The 22896-nt window shown below is 32.5% G+C and overlaps 1 protein-coding gene across 3 annotated transcripts in view; it reads left to right on the forward strand.

Moving 5' to 3' along the window:
• LOC127723222 (uncharacterized) overlaps positions 1-22896 on the forward strand; it is a 94760-nt gene that overhangs the window by 66671 nt on the left and 5193 nt on the right. For all 3 annotated transcript variants that reach the window (XM_052229783.1, XM_052229782.1, XM_052229784.1), the window contains one exon: positions 7952-8003. In XM_052229783.1, coding sequence (XP_052085743.1) covers positions 7952-8003 — 52 coding nt within the window. The remainder of the gene's footprint in view (positions 1-7951; positions 8004-22896) is intronic.

Here is a 22896-nt window from a genome sequence, read left to right on the forward strand (position 1 = left end):
CTTGTCTTATATAAAATAAGGAGTCCTGTTGGAAATTCTACACCATTAAGTTTTCAGTATTATTCAGACTTCCTTAATGTAGATGAATGGTAGTCTGTATCTGTATGAATATGTTTGGTTACCAATGCTGGTTTCAATACCACGGTAGAGTCTACCGTAGAGAGAGTGTCGTTGATTTATTGATGGTGTGCCAGAGCAGTTTTGACACTCTCAATCTCAATTTTGGTGCGAGCAAGGTGGTTCCACTGGCTCACTTTTTTTTTACGAAGAATGATTTAGAATACTTTTGTTTTGCTCGTTGAAATCTAAAAACACTTTTTGCTGTTCATGGACTTATTTTTCCAATCAATATTTATTATGTTTATTCACTAAATTATTGTCATGATTGTCAAATTTCTTGGCAGTAATTATTTTTTTTTGGTCTTTAGTGCATTCAGATATCTTAAATAGTTTGTAATATGTAGATGTATAAGGCTGGAATAGCCCGCATGCTCATCCTAGATTATTAAAGTCACAAACTTCACTGTAAACATTTGTCTGCCAAACCATCACTGGGAGCTGACATGTTTAAGATCTTACCCAAGGGAGATAAGTCAATGGAAGAGCATAAAAGATGGACTCCCTGGTTTCAGACAATTTATTGATTTTTGGACTTGCAGTACAAATACGTCTTATTTCATTTTTCAGACAAATTGATTTTACTTGTTCGAATGATTTTATGAGTCATTTAAGTACCAATTGTGTTTAGAATTTAATTAAAATCAAAATCAAAATGTGTCAATTTAGGACTAAAATCACCATTCTTCCAAGGCATAAATTAACATATAATAGTCATTTGCCAAGCTTAATATTTTGTTTTGATATAAAACATACCCCATAGTTAAAACCGATATAAGTTGCAAACAAATCCGGAATGGGTCTTGCAAGATAGAAGCGAATGAAAACCACGTAAATTCATGTATGAAAAACCCCGCCTTTGTGTCCCTGCTCCTGGCAATGTGCCAAATCGTTTAAATTTTCATTTGTATTGATCATAACATAGTAAAATGGATGAGTTTCAGCTGACATTACTCTAAAAACTCAACTACCCCATTTAATATGCTTCTGGGTCATTCTTAAAAGGCATAAAAAAGTTGGATTTTTCCTTGGTTTCGTTATGAATTTACAGAATTATGCAAATGAGGCTGTTACTAAAAAAAGATACGATTCTGGGAAAAATTAAGTGGTCAAATTCTTTTATTTTATGTCAAGGATTAAGATGATGTATAAAAATTTGTCAAGTTGTGATTGTCGATGTGGACGATTTTCTGAATATTGCATGGTTTTCTGGCGGATTGGCTCTTAAGGATGTCTCCCACTGGGGGGTTGAACCTCGTCTTGCTGCTCCGCGTGACTGGGATCCATGATGTAAATCAACTAACTGTAGGCAATGTTGGTTCAACGTTGTCGGTTTGTTGCCTAGGACACACAAGCTGTGTTGCGTAGTATCAAGGTACCAGCTACGATCGAGGCAACATAAGTATACCACTGTTCAATAGTCATAAAACTATTTAACTGAAACAAATCCGGGTCATAAACCAAAACCGAGGGAAACACATCAACTACAAGAGAAAAACAACGGAACAAACGCCAAGATACATAGACACAGACTATTTGATAAAAACTGCCATATTCCTGACTTGCTACTGGACATTTTAAGAAAAAATGGTGGGTTGAAACTGATTTTTTTGCTAGCCAAACCTCCCGCTTATATGGCAATGTTAAAAATATCGCTAAAATGACAGGATTAATTGACAGGAATACAGTACAAAAAAAAAAAATCCACAAGAACACTCAGGACAGAGAAATACATAAATAAATGATATAATAATACATTACAACATGTAAACCACAGAATAACAACGGACACCTCCCATGTACTCAACAATAGAATTATGATCTGTGCGTCACACGAATGTTTCAACGCCACAAAAACTCACGTCACAGGTAAATTTGTAGAAATAGAATCTTTTCGATTAATTTTGGAATGGTGTTATTTTACTTATTTTCTAACCATTACAAGAATATTAATAAAGAGTTGTATAAGTAATGATGTAATTATTTGTATTTTCTAACCATGTCGGTTTTTCTTCTAAATCAAATCTGTAAAAACAAATAAATTCTGTGCATATAGTTGCTTTACACTAAAAATCATATTAATGAACTAGCTGATTAATTATGTAAATTTTTACATACATATAGAAAATAAAAATAGAATTCAAACCACAAACGATAAGACATAACACAATATCAAACCAGACTTACAAACGAAACATCATAACTAAATACATGAATGTTGGATGTATGGATACCGAGACACGTCAAATAGCAATGCGAATTCAAGCTCGGGAAAACAGTCGTATTCAGGAATAGGTAACGTTCGGTACTTAACAGAACAGACGACGTAGATAGTAAACCACAATTTAAGGCGTTGTAAAAATGCCGTTAGTTTATTTAGACAGATACACATCGTATAGATCAACCAATTCGTGATGGTGTCCATAAAATTTACGGAGTGTCATTTTTAATCTTTCCTCCTCATAACACTGTTTGAGTAGTTTCTGCGTAAGGAGTACACTCCTGTATATGAAGTCCTTATAGTGTGAACACGCACGAACATAATGTATCAACTGAGATATGTAAACACCATACGATTGGGCAGAGGGAATGTTACTGCTAAGAAATGGGAAATTGATAATTGGGAAGTTGAAATTGTCCCGTTTGTCATAGATTTTAATGTGAAGTCTTCCAACTGTGAAAATATCAAGGTATGAAGCAGTCCTTCTAGTATCAGTAGTATCCTTAATTTCAAGTTCACTCGGATATACGTAAGTACTGACTGAAATATGAGTTATTTAGTAATAGGACATCATCAATATATCTGAAAGTGAAATTAAAGAATTTCGAAAAGTGGTTTTTCTTTTTGTCTTTTAGAAGGTTTTGAATGAATTCTGCTTCATACGAATACAAAAACAAATTTGCCGGTAGGAGTGCACAATTAGTACTCATTGGAATACCGACTGTTTGTTGAAATATCAATCCTCCAAACTCAACAAGTATATTGTCGATCAAACAGTCCAGAAAATTGATAACAGAAACAGTTGTAAACAATTCAAATTTACCAACCTGTTTTACCTTCTCTAAAAAAGAGTTCCATTTCTTTTGTTTAATTTCAACTGGGTTTCCGCCTGTATACACAAAACATTTTTCAAAAAGTAAAAAGCAAAAATACTGAACTCCGAGGAAAATTTGAAACGGATAGTCCCTTAGCAAATGAGAAAATCAAAAGCTCAAAGGAATGGATAACACTCTCATACTCTCATATTTATGACTTTGTACAGGCATTTTCTTATGTAGAAAATGGTGGATTAAACTTGGTTTTATAGCTAGCTAAACCTCTCACTTGTATGACAGTCAGATAAAATTCCATTACATTGACAACGATGTGTGAACAAAACAAACAAACATAATACTAGTAGGTAAAAATGTCAAAAATAGGGGTACAGCAGTCAACATTGTGTTTTAATCTTAATCACTATAAAAACAAGCAAATATGTCAACAAAGATAAACACAAAGGCATATAGACAATGCACATTAGCAAATACGAAAGACAAGAATACAAACATTTCCCATAGCACAATAACAAAATGACAGGATGCACAAGTACCGAGCCACGTCGAATGGATATTGACAAAAATAGACTGAACAATAAAAGTAATAGTTTACAAAGATATATAAAAGAATACTATAACACGCTATTAAGATGATAACGAACGTCAGTACCTAGAATCTATACTTCAAGATCATCGTGTATTATTTGTGAAGTTGATACGGAATATTAATTCAAAGTGATTTTTAATGCAATATGTCCGTTACCTAATTCTCATTAGTATGCTGTTACAAGCTCAACATTTAAGTCTTTCAAGTAATTTGTTTGCAATATACATGATATAACAATAAGAGTAAATGCTCAAGGTAACAATGTTCATTGATAAAATCATTCAGGAATTTTAGTATATTCAAGTTATTAATATCATGTAGCAAATTCTCCTTACATCTGGTATATAACTTTTCTCAATACCAATAGTTTGAGAAATGGCTAAAAGGAGATATTGTAATGCAATCAGCAGTATTTATTGAAAACCTACATTAATCTTCCAACATAAAGCGTTAATAAAGTGGGGATTGCTTGTTTTGACTGTAACATTACCAAAGAAACTGGAAAACTTGCATGCAAGACGTTTCATATTTGTTTTTGATTAATGGAAATCAAACTTAATAAAACATTCAAGGAATCATACACATTCTATTTGTAAGGTCAAATTATCACCCATAGTAAATAACTTGTTTAATCAACACTATGTTTGTTGAATTTCGTACGCATATAATGTGTGAAAAATTAGTCATACAGAAACTTCTCTAATACAAAATAATAAGCATCTGGCAAGGTTCTTTAATTTCCCTTTCAGATATATTGATAATGTCCAGTCACTCAATAACCCACAAGTCAGTGAGTGCTTGTATCTCATATATCAAAGTAAACTGGAGATTAAGTATACTACAACAAAACTAAAAGGTTTTTTTATATCTTGTTTTTTTTACTCGATATAGAAACAGATGAACGACATCCAACTAAACAATAGGAGCGGATGAAATCAAAGATTTTTCAACCTCATATGTCGAAAACAAAGTGACAACGCCATGGTTTCAAAAAAGACGAAAAGATAAGAAAATAATTACGTTACGATCTTTAGATGCCAGAATAGTCGCCGGATCTGTAATGTTGCCGGTTGAGTACTATTCCCGGTCTCGCTGCTTTTGGTATTCATGGAGTTCCCTTCTAACTTTTAGTTTTTTACCTTGATTTGTGAAAATTTGATGATATTTAACATCGGTAAACATGGTGAATTAATGCTTCCTAAATATATAGTAATCTGGATACTTTGTTCAGTAACAAACTTTAGTGTACCGTATTAAAAACCGTATATCAGCGTTGGATTACATTTAAACCTAAATGTTGGTATGCATGAAACGCCTTTAATCAAAGACTGAGTTAATACAGTTTGGAGTTTTTTTTGCATTTTAATTTCAGGAAAATGAAGAAAAAAAAAATAATGAAGCAATCATACCACATATTCTTATTATAATCCACTTATATATAAACGCATTGTCTTAATCAAAGGGAAACACCGTGTGTTAAGAGAGAAATATAGACGAATCAAATTTGGTATATCCAAATGGACTATTCTTGCGAATGTTAAGCTGCTTTTTGTACATTTATGTAAAATGACTTCAAGATCAAGCTTTTATTTCGTTTTCGTTATCTTACTGTTAACAAAAGTACACCCGTAAGTCTTGAAATTATACTTTTCTGTAATGTCTGCTTAACTGGAGCTTGTTTTTGTACATTTACAGGTTGGGATTCATGTTCATAATTCATACATGCCTCTTGTATAAATAACACAAAGATGCAATATGATATATTAAAAAAATGGCATTGATGTACCCTCTAAATTTCTATTTACAACTTTACGTCAACCTCTTATACTTTAACCTTAATTCTAATTCTATTCAATCTTATTTTCATTTTAAACTGAGTGTGGATTCGCATTACGATGGTGCATGCCATACATATCGAGATACCCTTATTCTGGCAGTACACCCGATCTCGATTATTTTTAAATTCACGCAATTCCCTAACTTTTTCTTCACAATTGTAATTTGTCCATTTTACATCGATTTACAAGATTTGAACATTGGTGAACTACTGTCACCTTAATTCCTAGTATCGATTTAAATATTACATTTGTATGTATGGATGTTTAATAAAGCTGGAAATATAAAAGGATAGACCATCATTTTCTACTGATTCGTTATTATATTAATGATTTATCGCGGGGTTCGACTTCTCGTTACCTTGAAAGACCAACGGGCTCAACTGGTTGAGACTACTTTGACGTTGAATTACACTGTATAGAAATTTCCAAAATACAGAAAATAAATAACTGACGATAAATTGATGAATCGACACGATCACCACAATGCACCAGTAGCTCTTCTACTTAACTCTGACTTACGTACAACTGAAAACTGGTTAAAAAGGTATATTGGAAGTGATGTATTTGTTCAGCTATTGTCATCAATATAATGTATATAGCACAATCTTAAATGTGCATGATCAGAGTGTAATTCGACTTTATTATATAACGTTTTACCATCTTGTGAAAGTTGAACAGGTTTTGTTTTTTATTTGTACCAGTGCATTCACACATGTAATGTATAATGAAGTGACCGTTTCCCAGTATAAAATTTCTTTTAGCTGTTTTTGATAAGTTAATTATTTTAGAAGAATGGGTTACATTTTCATCTATGGTCAATAAATTTTCGTATTATGTATTCGTTTATGCCTTCCGAAAGACAAAGCTCTTCCATATATGTAAAGCACAGAGAACACGGCTCAGAAATCATGCTGGATATAAAGCTTGTTCTGGCCGTGGCACTACAACATTGCAATGAGGACAATTGCAGAAATATCTGCACTGGTTGCGTAGACGTTTTAAAGGCTCTACTATGAAAGTAATATAAACACATGTAGGCCACAGCAGTCCACCGATGTTCAAATCTCCTACTTCGATTAGAAAGTGACAAATCAAGGTAACAAACTGAAACCGAGTGAATATCATGAACTCTAAAATGATCAACAAATGGATAAGGCGACAGGGCAAGCATATACTGCTATGACAGCAAATGAGCATCTTTTCACCAGAAAGTCTGCTTCTTATCTTTATCTTTGCAAACTTAAATCCATGTACAACGTGGTGATTTCAGTCTTTACTTTAGATAACGGTATATATGGTTTTGTATGTATAAAGTAAAATAACGAAAATATCGAACTCCGAGGAAAATTCTAAACGGAAAGTCCCTAAGCAAATGGCAAAATCAAAATCTCAAACACATCAAACGAATGGATTACAACTGTCATATTCCTGACTTGGTACAGGCATTTTCTTATGTAGAAAATGGTGGATTAAACCTGGTTTTATAGCTAGCTAAACCTCTAACTTATTAAAACAATATCTGTCAATATCAACACTTTTGATTTGAACTACGAAAAGATTCTACTACGTCAACGGGACACTACTCAAGCGATATTTGAATATTTAAACAATATCGAGAGATCAAATTTCGCTCAACAGTGAGATTGAAATTTATAATCGACTAATCAACTCTCCACCAGAGACTAAATGACGTAGAAGTTTCTAACTATAGGTTACCGTTTCTGACAAATTTGTTATATGTACCACATACCACATATCTGTATATCCATAAATTTCAATTTGTCATATTTTACCCTTCACTATTAAATAATGTTTGATCTGAAACGGTCATTTTGATATGAACAGCTCTTATAAGACTGAGCAATCAATAATTAAGTAGTCAATCAGTCAAACTTTAGACTAATTTACTGCGGTTAATTCAGTACTAATCAGACGATTCGCTTGCAGTTAAATTAGATATTTTCAATCCATGTGTTTGACTTCTCAGTAGTTGTTATTTACCCGTTGACATCAACATTATACTGATTAAATACTACTGAATAGTACTACAATGATTGCAAGAAAAATGTCTGAACGGTACTGAATCTACCAAGATGGTTTAGTTTGACACTTGACTGAAAGCCTGAAAATGACTAATTTTCATATGTTAATCAAAATTACCGTTCAAGACCTCAATTCATTTACTAGTGAGCTTCGTCACGTTCCTGATTTAGCATACGCCGCTCAAAACAATTTGAAATCAGATGAACCATTTTAAATATTACATGACTAAACTGATAATTATTATTTTAAGTCAGTATTAGAAAGCATTTCTAAATGTTGATATACAAACAAATTCATCTTTTACATTCAGGATTTCAACGAAACTTTTCTCATCCGACTCTTATTAGGCCCACACATACAAGGTAAGAAATACTCATTTAGGTCCTATTTATCATGTTTATAAATATTGCAGTACAAAAACATTGACTTTTAGGTCAAATAGTAATAAGAAATCATCTAAATATAAAGGACAGTTTGTTTGCAATGATTTAAAACCTGCTAAATCAAAAGTTATAGGAGAAAATCGAAGGAAGGTATTTGGAAAATAACATTAGATATTTTAAGGTGGAGCATGCTTCTCAATGAAATAGAATGAAAAAATATGGGTAACCGTGCTATTTAATAAGCTACAAGTCGTTAAAAGTGTCCCAATTTTGCATAGATTATTCATGAAAAAAACACCGTTTGTGATTAAACAGAAATCTTTGAGAATTTTTAAATCCAATATGAGAAGATATGTTTTATAATATGCTTTATGTTGTGACGTTTTTGATTTAAATGAACGTATTCTATGTATTACTGGTAAATTATTAAGTCAGGGATTTTTTTACCACAAATTACTTAAAACCTCAATTCTTCTATATATATAATAATTTGGTTTTGAAGTTTGGTTGTGGAAAACTTATTTCAAACGGGATAGCACATCCTCATTTATATGGAGATGTTGTTTACCGTACCTGGAAATTTAGAAACGAGCCTAGTAAACTTATCGATCCTTTATATAAACTTATTCTAAAAGGTTACCAATATAACACTGTAATTTGATCTTTGAATATTATTTTTATTGGTATTAATATTGATTTTGTTATCAGTCAGTTAAAAGCAAACTAAATACTATTGTTATATCCATCTGCACATTCATGGATCTACAATCTGTTGATACCTGTATCTTAGCATTGCACAAGGTCATGTTTTTTACTGACTGTTTATGACGTCTTAACACTGAATCCATTGTTTGTTGGATGTGTACTGAATGATGATTTAGTCTTAGATGCAGGTCTTTTTTTATTAGTTGTTATTGGCTTTGAACTAGTTGTCAGTAACTGCGAGTACTCTCAGATCTGTACTTAGTGTCTTTTTGTTGTTGGGATGAACAAGTACCCGGCCACGTCCGCTCTGTGTTTTTGTTAGATGTATTTCTATTTGTATCCATCTGATGAGTTAAGACTTTTTCAACTGATGTTTATAGTTCGTTCTTATGTTGTACTGTTACACCACTGTCCCAGGTTAGGGGGAGGGTAGGGATCCCGCTGACATGTTTAACCCCGCCACATTCTGTATGTATGTGCCTCTCCTAAGTCAGGAGCCTGTAATTCAATGGTTGTCGTTTGATGCTGTGTTACATATTTGTTTTTCGTTCATTGTTTGTACATAAATAAGGCCGTTATTTTTCTCGTTTGAATTGTTTTACATTAAAATTTTGTCATTTTGGGGCTTTGATAGCTGGCTATGCGGTATGAGCTTTGCCCATTATTGAAGGCCGTACGGTGACCTATAGTTGTTTATTTCTGTGTAATTTGGTCTCTTGTGAAGAATTGTCTCATTGGCAATCATACCACATCTTCTTTTTTATATTTAAAATATAAAAAAGATAAAATGATGTCACCGAACTTGTTTTCTTGCTACAAGTAAAAAATGAACATTTCTTTAACATTCCTTTTGGAAAGAAATACAATAAGAGTTTTCTCCCCTTAAATGACTACGTTGAAAAACTGATTCGAACAAAAAATATATGGTTAAAACGTCTAAATAATGCAATAAATCACTCATTTTTCTATATTCAAAATAAACAGTCTTACAGATTGCAAATCTGTCTCAATATTTGCAGATTTAATCATGAACTAGACTGATTGTGTCTCGCTTTTTTACAATCCAAGATGGCTTTACAAAGTTAATCTAACCTTAAAACATTTTACTTATTGCATCCTTGATATTAAATGACAACTAGGTTGTACGTCAATCAAAACATCTGAAATGATATTGTTGAATGTTAAAAAGGTACAAAATATAGTCATATTGGAAATTTTGTCACCGGTTACCTTCATATAGTTTAAATCATAATTTTGTTCAACTTTGTGTTTAACAATGTTTAAGACAAGGATTATCGCTAACCTTTTTTAGCATTTAATGAAAAATGTGAATTGATTTAATTCTTCTTATTCAATATACACATTTGAATCACCCGCAATGCAAATCCAATCGCAGTTAATATGTCACTATCAAACAATTTTTTATTGAATCTCCTTCTGTCTTGCTATTACAAAGATAGTTTTTATTCTTCTTTTTTCTGTCAATGACCTGTCAAACAAATCTAAAAGGGTAGTTGTATGTATTTTTACAACAAAGAGGAAGTCTTCCTTCTAAAACTGGTGGGTTCATCACTAGTTTTAAATGGGCAGCCTGAATTTTTCCTAAAGGGGATTGATATGAAGTAATCTATCGATAGACAGGTCTCTAAGTCCAAAAATATTTTTTTAAAAAGGCTTAAGGCAGCGACTGAGACCATTCTCGATTAAATTTATGAAAATGAATCCAGTATGATAGCATTTAGAACTACCCCAAAACAGTGTTCTATTGGTGTCAACATATTTAACCATTTGACTAACAGTTCATCTTATGATACAAATTGGTATCATGAAGCAAATGAAAAAAAAACAATTAAAGACAATATCTGTAGAAGTGTCATCCCAAGCTAAAAACTTGAACCCAATCGTCAATGAAATTACTATTTTCAATAACACCAGAATAATATCTACGATCTCTCTTGAAGAAAAAAAAAAAACTTTGCAGGGCTCTTAAGACTCGTTAACAAAATATCAATAAATGATGAAAACCACAGACAAAAGGGTGACACTGTTAATAAAACTGAACTCCAGTTGTGCAATATTACTATAAAAATATCGGAACATGACATATGCAGCAATTTGACCCCATAAAAAATTCCTCGTATTTTACATTTTACTGACACTTTAATTGTTCCATCCCTTAAAGATTTTAATTATTTCAAATGTAAGTTCGCCAACATTAAGAACAGTAAGATTAAAGCCATGAACAAATTTCAAATAGCACAACACATTTGATGTTTGGAGGATCTTTAAAGTTTTGAAAGCAGATTTGTTTAAGCCACCATCTGAACATACCTAATAATAGAAAAAAAGCAAAGTAAAAATCAATCATTCAAAGATGGTATCGAGACTAACAACAGTTATTTCAAAATAAAACATGATCTACATTTGTCCAAAACACAGTGTGTAAAGAAGATGCTTGTTCTAAAAATGTCCCAAGTCAGAACAAAGCAACAACCACAGACAAAATAACTGGAACTTTCAATTGCTTAGTTAAGAAAACTATTTAAAATTTATATATTATATTCATGTTTTATTTTGAAATAGTTGTTTTTAATCCAGTCATCAGTATCAACTTTAAATGATTGATTTTAACTTTGCTTTTTTACCATGATAATTAAGTTATTAGAAGGATAAGCGACTAAAGAAAAACTCAATTAGTTGTAAATTAGAAATAAATGACTATTCAAACCCGTACGGACTCGAATTTTCATACAAATTATGCTCTTAACGAAAACAAAACGGTTGAGTGAAGTCTATGGAAACATTAAATGAAGGCAATAATACATTTTCTTTTATTCTATCTTTCTTAATTTTATTGGTCAGTCATTTGTAGTGGTGAGGTCTGGATAAATCTATTATTTCGACTTTTTAAGTTTGATCCTGGAAACCTGTAACAACTTGCCAACTTTTGAAAAAGAAAGAAAATGCTCGTGATTACATCCATAAAGTGTCAAATGTTGCCGATTACCAATTAGAGATGACCATGATATTGACGAACGAACTTATCTCGACGAACGAACGCAATGGGAGCGGTAATTGTATGTTTACAAACGTACTTAAAACGTTAAAGATGTTACCATGTTTAAAGTGTATTTGGATGCAATCACGTTAATAGATAGAAACGCATAAAAATAAAGCGATTTAAAAAAAAGATTTTCATAATATAAATGAAACACGTTTACAAGTTTCCGAAAGTGTAACATATCATACGATACAATGTGATTGTTTGTTATTTTTGATAGCACGACGGAATGTACTTCACACATAGGATTATTCGAGTGCAACGACAACATTTGCAATGTTAAAACAAATACGAAAGCAAAACTTTGATGATTTGATATAATTTACAAATTATTGTTGTCCGATTGTATGTTTGCTCTGTGTTTTTATTGGGTATTCAAGTTTCAGAAAAAAAATCTATCAGATTATGATAAAAAAGAAAACCTATAGCGTTTTGTACCAATGAAAACAAAAATTATTTCTGTTGCAAACAATTTTTTATCATACCTGTCATCCTCTGACGATAAAAAAAACCCGTTTTAGTGTAAAAAAAAAATTGTCAAAAGAGAAAATAAAGTATTTTTAAGGGAATTAAAAAACTATACTAAAGGCCTTAGTGATCCATTAATGACGCATACGAAGACATTAAATATATTTTTAAAGCCTTACAACTATTAAGATGAAGAAAAAATATATGTCAAAATGACCACAGGCGCTTGTAGGGTAGAATACCCTTTTAAGTGTTTAATTTTTATTAATCATTCTTGATTAAAATATTAAATTTTCTATGTTTATACCACTTATCTGTCACTACTGCGTATGTCTCACCTAGTTTCGAGTGAATTTACCACCTCTGTTACAACCCCTTATTTTACTATCCATACTTAAAACAACATTTTAGTATGGATATCAAACCATGTCAGAGGAGATGCAATGAGTAAGTGCATAGTGAATAGGATGCAATGAGTAAGTCCATAGTGGATAGGATGCAATGAGTAAGTTCATAGTGGATAGGATTACAATTTATAGAGTCCAAACACCTGCTCCTTCCGGAAAATTTATGGACCGCAACATACTTTGTCTGATATGGTTTGTTTGATAAATATGCAAAATTTTGCGTAGATCGTTGAAGTACGTTTCGCTGAGTTGAGTATTTAAACTATCATTGATTTAAAAAAAATAATTTGAAAGCAAGTAATATGATTGATAAGAATATCATTTAGATGATTGTACGTCAATCTTTGTTTATTTCGAAATTCAGATATATTGCCTTTCAGTTTTTCTCAACTCATGTGGGAAACAAGGGTATTCTGTCCTTCCCAAGGGACTAGTCATTTGCATCCTGAAGGAGGGAGAAGCAAAATTAAAGGGGCCTGGAAAATTTTGGGTACGGGAAGGGGTGGTATTCAATATTTCAATACTTCAAAAGCATCGAAAAAAAGTTACAATATTTAAGCTGTTCTGTATTTCAAACATGAACAAATTATGGCTAATTTGATAAAATACTTTAAATCAGTATCTGACTATTCAACAGAAGTGACTAACACTTGATTCATATGTCATATCTAGAAATATTGTGTCATAATTTTTGGCTTCAAAATTCATTTCAATGTTTAATGTTATATTCATGAGAGTCTTGGCCATCTTCTGTTTGTTTTTTGGACATGGAGAATGACAATAATAGGGAATAATGGTTTGATGTCTTTCAGGTTTTTTTTAGGTTTTTCTCGAAATTCTTCTTAATATTATACCCCTTTCCATATCATAAAAGCACTGATAATATTAATAGTTGTTTTGTTACATGGTTTATCGCAAAGTTTATGACTGAGCGTATCATGCATATATTTCGATGGTGTAAGATGATATCTAGGAGTCAAGTGTTGCATTTTTAATACGACTTAACGTTAATAATTTCCTTTATGACCTGAAGCCGGTTGTACGAAAGTGTCATTAGCTTAATGAGTCATTATGGCTTAATGATTCATTAAGTTCTTAATAGGACATTAAGTTCTTAATAGGACATTAGTTAATGAGTCCATTAAAATGTGTTGCACGAAGCACAATTTTGTTGCTCATCAACTAATGGACATCTAATGAAGGATGCGTCATTAAACTATCATTAAATATTGGTTTTCCCCCTAAATATTTCCCACAATTCCATAAGTTGTAAACATCCGTCGTCTGCAAAGTTACCATCAACAAGTATGGTGATGTCTGCTAGTGCTTCTAAAACGCACAGAAATAAATCCAAAAATTTTGAATCAACTGAAATAACCTTGATCACGGAACTGGTACAGCAAAACATCACATTATTAAATGACAAATTTAAGTCTAGTCACGGTACCAGTTCCGTGACAAGTGAAAAGAAACATTTGGTCTTGGAGCACATTACCGAAAGGGTAAACTCTTTAGGTGTGTGCCCCATATCAACAAAAGAAATGAAAACAAAATGGGCAACTTGCATCAAGAGGTAAAAAAGGCTTTTACGGAAAAGGCCCGTGATCATCAGAGAACTGGCGGTGGTCCACCATCCAAACCCTTGTCCGCGACACAAGAGAAAATAGTGGATATCTACAAGGATTGCTCCAGTTTAACTGGGTTGCAGGGGGTGGAGTCACCAATTGATGCAATTGACAAGGATTTTAGTCTTGCTACAACAGTTACAATATGTTTTTTCGGCTTGCATTTCATGTTATTAACTGTATGTCATCTATAGATATTTATATCTTAATACAAGGCACGGTAATTCCATATAAAAGTTGTGAGTCTAACGTTTTTATGTTTTTTTCTTATGAGTTAAGGGAGCAACCATTTAACTTCAAATGGGGGGGAGGGGGAGGGGGAGGGTTTTTTTGTCAGAGTCATCTGCTTGGCCAGATTATTTTTTTTTCATCAAATTGGGGATCGGAATATTTTTTTAGAAAAAAAACCCATAACCTCCCCCCCCCCCTTTGAGGTTAAATGGTTGTCCCTTACAATAAATCGGCATCTTTTTGTATTGTGTACCGACTTTTCACAAGGTTCATATTTGGATTATTCTTCTTCAGGCATATATCATTCATAATTTAAAAAATTTCCCTAGCATGTGCTTTCTTATAATCTTAAACATATTGAAGTCAAGAAGCATTATATAGATGTACAGTGTTCCATCGACACCTGATTACATATTGTTCCACCATAATAAAAGTTCTGGAATTTGCAACTCAAAGTAGGACCCCTTCATCAGTGCCAGTGAGAAAGTGAGAGAGGTATATCACTAGGGTAGAATTTGAGAAGAAAATTAAAATACAAAAATGAATTTCCCCTACAAAAAAATAACAATATATATACGAATCCAACAAGATTTCAACATCCATAAAGTCTAGACCTGTTCCTTTTTAGAAGAGTCAATGGAACTGTTGACAAGGGACTCCTTGATACATAAATGTAAATACCTATAGGGTTCTTCCTTAAGTACTACAAGTTCAGCTGTACACTTCATACAAAATGTTTATGATTTATCATTGTTATTTAAGATGTAAATACATGTATTCTTTATTAATTTTGGTCAAGGAATACAAATTATACAAACATTTGGACAAGACAGACACACAATGACAAACAGTAAAGAAATCAAAACACAAACCATATGAATTGTATATATATTTTTTTCCATTTGTGTTCACATATTTTACCCACAGGTGATAATACTGAAATCATTACATAATATCCCTGTTTATATTTGTATGCGAGGCCAAACAAAAAAGTATGTGTGTTTACTGTTACATGCCGGAAAAAAAATAGGGTAGGTGAGAATTTTTTTTAATTTTTAACATTTTTTTACTTTGAGTCTATCATGTCTATGGGAGCAACATTGTGACTTTAACAGTGCTTAATCAAAAATGTTAAAAAAAAAACTGAATGGTAGGGGATACAAATTCGAGTAGGTAGGGGTACAGTAAACACACATACTTTTTTGTTTGGCCTGAATATAAAACTTTAAGCCACTTATCATGGTTATATTTTTTTACCATATTTTATTTAAGATGATATTAATGTGAAATTTTACCTACTTGCATGTAATAACATATTTATTGGTTTCATCTAATGAGTGAAAATTAAACATCACTTCATTATAGGTTCATGAATCCACAATAAATATATTACATGTATATCCTTGCATAGAAGCGCCTACACTATTTCATAAGGTTCCTAATTTCCTGGAAATCTAGCAAAGTCCAGAAAATGTGTTTGGTCTAGTAAAGTGTTAAGCAAGAACTAGATGGAGGTACAACACAACGAAATATGTTTTTTTTTACATTTTTTATTATAACCTGTAACGTATATGTTTTATAGGCACCTGCTTTTTATTATTGTATTTATATTTCATTGCAGATCATACTTATTCGTTTAGTGTTGTTTTTGTTAAAATCATATCTTTTTGTTCCAGTTAAGCAATTTTCAATTAATATTTTATAGTGTGTCTTTTCATGTTGTAATGTTATACTACTGTCTTAGGTTACAGTGAAGGTTGGTGCACCTATAAAACGTTCAAAACCCACTACATATTTTATATGCACCTGTCCTAAGTCGGGAGCCTGTTGTTAAGTGGTTGTCGTTTGTTGGTGTGGTTCATAGATGTTTTCCGATTTTCGTTTTGAATATAGATTAGACTGTTGGTTTTCATGTTCGAATTGTTTTACACTGGTCATTTTGTGCCCTCTAAAGCTTGCTGTTCGGTGTTAGCCATGGGTCCGTGTTGAAGGCCGTACTTTGACCTATAATTGTCAACTTCAAATACATGGTGACTTGGATGGAGAGTAGTCTCATTGGCAATCATACCACATCTTCTTGTTTATATATATTTTAACTAGAGGCTCTATAGAGCCTGTGTCGCTCACCTTGGTCTATGTGCATATCAAACAAAGGACACTCTCCAACATTGTAGACGAGAATAGAATTCATGACAAAAATCTCTGTTTTGTTGATCTTGTACTACTAATCGTTTAGCCTGTTTAGTTTCTCTCTATCTTCTTTAGTTTTTGCTCAAAACACAAAAGAGGGTAAACAAAATCCTCAATTAAGGATAATCACTCCTATAAAGAGTGACAGTCTACTAACAATATCGGCGAAATTTGACTTTTTAATAGATCTTGCCTTGCTGATCATTTTTGTAATTTAAAGTGTTTATTTATCTATTATAATTTAAATAAAATAAGGCATAACGTAAAAAAATGATTCTCTCTAAATATCATAGTTTTCATGATAATAGGCAAAAATGAAAAAAAATAGAGGCTCTCAAGAGCCTGTGTCACTCACCTGTATCGACTGTTGTTTTGGAAATCATGTAAAAATAAGGTTAAAATCATAATTAATAGTATTAGATACCCTAATAATGATTGAGGCCAAGTTTGGTTAAATTTGGCCCAGTAGTTAAAATAAAAGCAGGTCATCCCATTGTATTCTTACAATAGTTACTGAAGACCACTTATAATTACTTAAATTAGTTTTAAAGTTGTGACCATTTGAAATTGTTTTTTTTACAGTTTTCCCTCAGACTTCTATAGTAAACCCCTATGTTCTATTTTTAGCCAGGTCGGCCATGTTGGTTGGATGACAGGGTCATCGGATACATTTTTCAAACTAGATGCCCTATTAAAAATTGTGGCTAAGTTCAATTCTATATGGCCCAGTAGATTAAGTGGAGAAGATTTTTGTAAAAGATTACAAAAAGTTACGAAACATTGACTATAAAGGGCAATAGCTCCCTAAGGGGTCTATTGACAATTTTAGTCATTTGACTTATTTGTAGATCGTACTTTGCTGAACATTATTGCTGTTTACAGTTAATCTCTATCTATAATAATTTTTAAGATAATAACCAAAAACTGCAAAAGGAGTAGGTCCAGTAAGACGCCTTTTTGGCCCCAAAATATAGCAGTTTTACAAAATTGTTAAAATGTAAACTTTAAGTTATTTATGGGTAAGAAGAATGCTTCTGCTATATAAATATGGGCTGTTTTTGACAATACTATGCACATAAGTCGGGTACTAGCATCCTTTAGTCAGGCTAAATTACTGAAATCTTCACAATTTTAGCATTTTAGTTAAATTTTAGACGGTTTCCGTCTAAAATGAGAGTGGCCGCATTTGTGTTCATTCTTAATATTGAAATGTAAGTTGTATTTGATGATAATACATAACATATATGAAGGTTGAGGATGAACACGGATGCGGCCACTTTCATTTCTGACAAAAACCATTTGAAAAGTGACATTGATGGCATATTTGATATATTTTTCATATTTAAGCTTGAATCGGAGCGTTTTTAATGACTAAATCAGTTAAAATCTTTCACATAAACTAATAGAATCAACTGAAATAGACACTTTAGTGTTCCAAAAATGTCCAAAATTCTTCGTCATATGAACCTGAAATTTGAGGCCAAAATCGGCCCTTACCGGACCTACTCCTTTCCTTAAAATAACCAATTCAGGGGCAGCAACCTGATGCGTCTGAACATTTCGGAGCAGATAGATCTTGACCTGATGAACACATTTACCCCATGTCAGATTTGCTCTAAATGCTTTAGTTTCAGAGATATAAGCCAAACTGCATTGTACCCCCCATGTTCTATTTTTAGCCATGGCGGTCATCTTGGTTGATGGACAGGGTCATCGGATACATTTTTTGAACTAGATACTCTAAGGATGATTCAGGCTAAGTTTGGTTCAATTTGGCCCAGTTGTTTTAGAGGAGAAGATTTTTGTAAAAGATTACAAAAATTTACGAAAAATTATGAAAAATTGACTATAAAGGGCAAAAACTCCTTAAGCATGTTAAGGGGTTAGTTGACCATTTTGGTCATGTTGACTTATTTGTAGATCTTACTTTGCTGCACATTATTGTTGTTTACAGTCTATATCTTTATCTATAATAATATTCAAGATAATAACCAACAAGAGGCTGTCAGAGTGACAGCAAACCGGATATCCTGCAGAGGTCGAACCCTGAACAGTTGAGCAAGTATGGACACTACATTTAAGCTTAAAACAGCTCTGAATTTGGATTGTGATTGAATATTTGACACAGCATAGGTTTGTTACACAAAATGAATGTGGTCAAAGAACTGAAAATTTTGACTTCTCTTGACTTAAACGCTAAATATTTCAGAAGGTAAAATATTTGGATGCTTCATAATTTGTACATAGATGCCATATGTTACGCTAACTTTGTCATATGACCATTGTTCTTGACTTTAGTTTTATAATTCAGTGACTACTTGAAAAAAAAGTTAAGATTTTTGTTATATTAATTTTCTCTTATTATAAGTAATAGGATAACAATATCCGGTATGTGTGTTCCTTGTATATAAGGTCCTCATGCCTCTGATTTGGTAGTTTTTTCATATACTATACGGATAGTAGAACTATATAATCGTGTATGGAATAATTGTAAAATGTGTATGTCTGTCTGGCAAGTGTTATTTGACCTTGACCTTATTTTCATGGATCATCGGTCAAAGTTCAAATTTTTTAATGAGGTTTGTTTCTGAGAAACTGTTCATGCGGTGTATGAAATGATTGTACAGACTTCATGTCAGTCTGAAAGAGTTTATCTCACCTTGACCTTGCCTAATGTACATTGATCATTCAAATATTAATTCAATGGAAATGATTGTGAAATAAACTTCTTGTTTTATACTTTCAATATAAATTCAATTATGAACACCAGAACAGGCGAGACATTTTAGTGTGTCCACAATTACTGATGAAGTAAAAATATCTAACTTGAAATTTATTACACATGTTCCTTATGATAAGGTCTTTCTATTTTGTATGATTAATTAAGATTTTGTCGCCATTTTTTTGGTTCACTGAACTTCAAAATGTGATAGTGTAAAACAGATCAAAACAGTATACATCCAGCAAGGTTAACGTTTTTAGTGAGGGTACCTGTAGTTTATTATGATGTTGAAGTGAAAACTACAAATGTTCGATCTGATCTGAATAGATCTTGGTTAGGACCATAATAAACCAGAGCTAGCGCACTTCATAGAGAAAACATGCCGGAAATTGTCGACTTTGGGTGGCACATTTTATCTCGAAGTCGCAATAAAAATTCATTTTGGACAGCGTATATAAATCCAGAGCCTACAAATCCAGATTTGTTGTTGTTGTCAGTGTTATAAGAGGTATCCCGAACCAAATTTTACCCCAAAATCCCTATAGTCTCTTTTAAATACAGATAAGTTGGCCCTCTTGGATCCGTCTAATACCATTTGCATAAGAATTGTCTACAGTTATATGTTCACGGAATAAAATAACACAATCACGTGAAAACTTTTTCAGTTGCTAAAATTGAGAGTTGATGGAAATCTTTTTTTTTTCTTTTTAGGGAGATGATAATGCGTATAATATATATATATATATATTCGCGGAGAAAAAAGTGTATTGGATTTAATGGTATATGATTTTATATTCTGCAATGAATTTACACCGACTTCGAGATAGAAAAGGACAACCCCAAGTCCGCTGGATCGGCAATTATGTTTTTCTATGGAGTTCGCTTATATATCCCATGCCCCAAGCAAGTCCCTTAAAAAAAGGTAGTCAGACGTCAAAGCAATCTCGGACTAACATTCGCTATGCTGATTGTTGTTATAGCATTGGATAAAATATGTTTATTTACTTTTTTCATAGGGTTGATACAGGTGTAACAATAAGGTTTGTATATTTGATTGAAGAAACCGGATCAGGACCAAAATAGTGCCCGTAATCGCTCCCATTTTTAATATTATATGACTTTATTTAGTAAACAGTATTTTGACAGGTAGAAATGAAATTGTAAGCAAACTGTTTCATTTACCTTGAGCTCTACAGAGAGAGCATGTGATCTGTTGGTTGCTTGCTGTAATTTGTCGTTAAGTAAATTACATATGAAGCGTAAATTCTTTGCTTAATCTGTACCTCCTTCTAACTTCCTCGTCGCGCATTTGATCTAAATGGTCAACCCGTTCTCTATATAAAACGCGGTCATATCTTTGGCGTCCAAGTTGGGCAAACAAAATATTGGCTGCCATCTTTGATTGCTAATGAACGCTTAATGATGCCCCCATGGGCATCATCAAATAAATTGATTTTTAATTACAGTTTAATGAACTTTTTCTTCATTAAACTATTTGTACAACAGATTTAATGACACATTAGTTAATGACGCGCTAATGACACTTTAATGAGCCGTTAAATTTAATGAAACGTTCGTACAACCGACTGCTGGAGGTATGGAGTCAGGCAACCCACAACCAACGCTTTCCCTTACAATAAAGAAAATAATTTTTTTTAGCAGGAAAGACAAACATGTGTTTCGCCTCGCTCCGCTCGGCTCAATTGTTCAGAAAAACACCTAAAGTCTCAACATGTTCTTCCAGGAAAGTATTTTTATCTGAAGTTTAGTTTTTAACTTTTTTAATAAAGAATATGAACAATGTGCTGAAATTGAAAGAAAACAAATAAAAGTAATTCAGATGTTTCCTTCCCCCTCCCAAATGAAAGAAAAAGACCAATCCCCAATAACAAACCTTACATTATTTTTAACTTTTGAAATGTGGAAACGATTTCGTTTAGTTATATACATATTGATCATCAATCATATCAAAATAGTAAACTTCAAATATCTATCCTTTAACATTTTCCTTACCCCCCCCCCCCCAAAAAAAAAAAAAACTCATTAAAACCCCTTTTGAAACCTCAATTGTCAAAGCAGAGGCTTGGATATTGAGTGCACCATTTGCTATTGTAGAAAACATTGAATTATTAATGAGAGGAGTTGGATACAGATTCAGGTAATATCTTCTTTAAACTTCATGCAGACGATGCGAATTACTATACTTTTGTCGTTCAACCAGGGTTTTTATGTTAGATTTATACATTACTATGTATAAAACAACAGCTCCCGGTTCGTACGATTCGTCAAGTTACGCTTTCGTAAGTTCGTTCGTCAATATCCTGGTCATCTCTATCAAGACGCAATAATTCTTCAAATACTTTGGATTGGTCCGTTAGAATGTGTTTTCTTTGGTTTACACTTCGATAGACGATACTGCTGAAACTTCTTTCGTCACATATTCATGCGTGATACACATGAATGGGATCCTGTGGTTCTTAGAACATTGAAACAAAATCAGAACAAAACTATTATTTCTGTTCTAATACATAACGAATAAATGTAATGCATTTGAGCTTGAAAAAAATTTAAATCTATATAATAAAATAAAATTCCGGGAAACGTCATGCGATAGAAAACGCTCAAGCTAAAAGTTATTCCAGTACAACTTCAAACTTGGTTAATATCTCATTAACACGTTAATTTTGATCAAGTATCGTTTCATTTTTGATTTTATTGCATTAATTGAAAATTGATGGATTCCAGTCAGTCAATATGGCAGTTCACTCCTTATAGTTACGACATACCAACTATGCATTTATTTAACGGAAAATAGATGCAAATGAATATAGGATGTTTAATAAAAGTTGCAAATGTTGAACAATTGTAAATACTTTTAAAGTGTGTGAGTTTTTGTAATCGCCCCAATTTACACCTCAATAACCTCTAGAAAAAATGCGTGTACGTGCTTAACGTCAACAATTATACATATGATGTGATTTTACTATTACTTTTGTTCTAGGCATCCGTTTGTATAAGAATGTCTGTGATGAGTGATACTAAAATGTAAATATCACTAAAACAAATTACTACGGGACAAAATCACACTCACTACTCCGGAATGTATGGCTTCCATTGCATACATAAGCGTCATAAATTCGTTCCTGATAAGGTTCAATGAATCGCCCAGTTTCAACCTTCGATTTACATATTTTAACCTTGTTTATGTTTTCGATTTTTAAATTTTGAATGAAATCAAGACATTTCGCACGTTCAAATGATTAAATATAAAGCAAATACCCCTTGTAAGCATGATAAAATAGTTTAATTCCACCGAATGGTCATTGTATCCATCTGAACGAAAAGTCTAGAGGTTTTCGGGCGTCGCGTTATTTTTAGACATGGTATTTCCTATCTGCCGTGGTGTTTGCTAGCAAATACCCCGGCACATTGAATTCCCTTATGACAATTACACCGGCAGGGA

The sequence above is a fragment of the Mytilus californianus genome, unplaced genomic scaffold, assembly GCF_021869535.1.
Source record: "Mytilus californianus isolate M0D057914Y unplaced genomic scaffold, xbMytCali1.0.p SCAF_13, whole genome shotgun sequence".
Classification (NCBI taxonomy): Eukaryota; Metazoa; Mollusca; class Bivalvia; order Mytilida; family Mytilidae; genus Mytilus; species Mytilus californianus.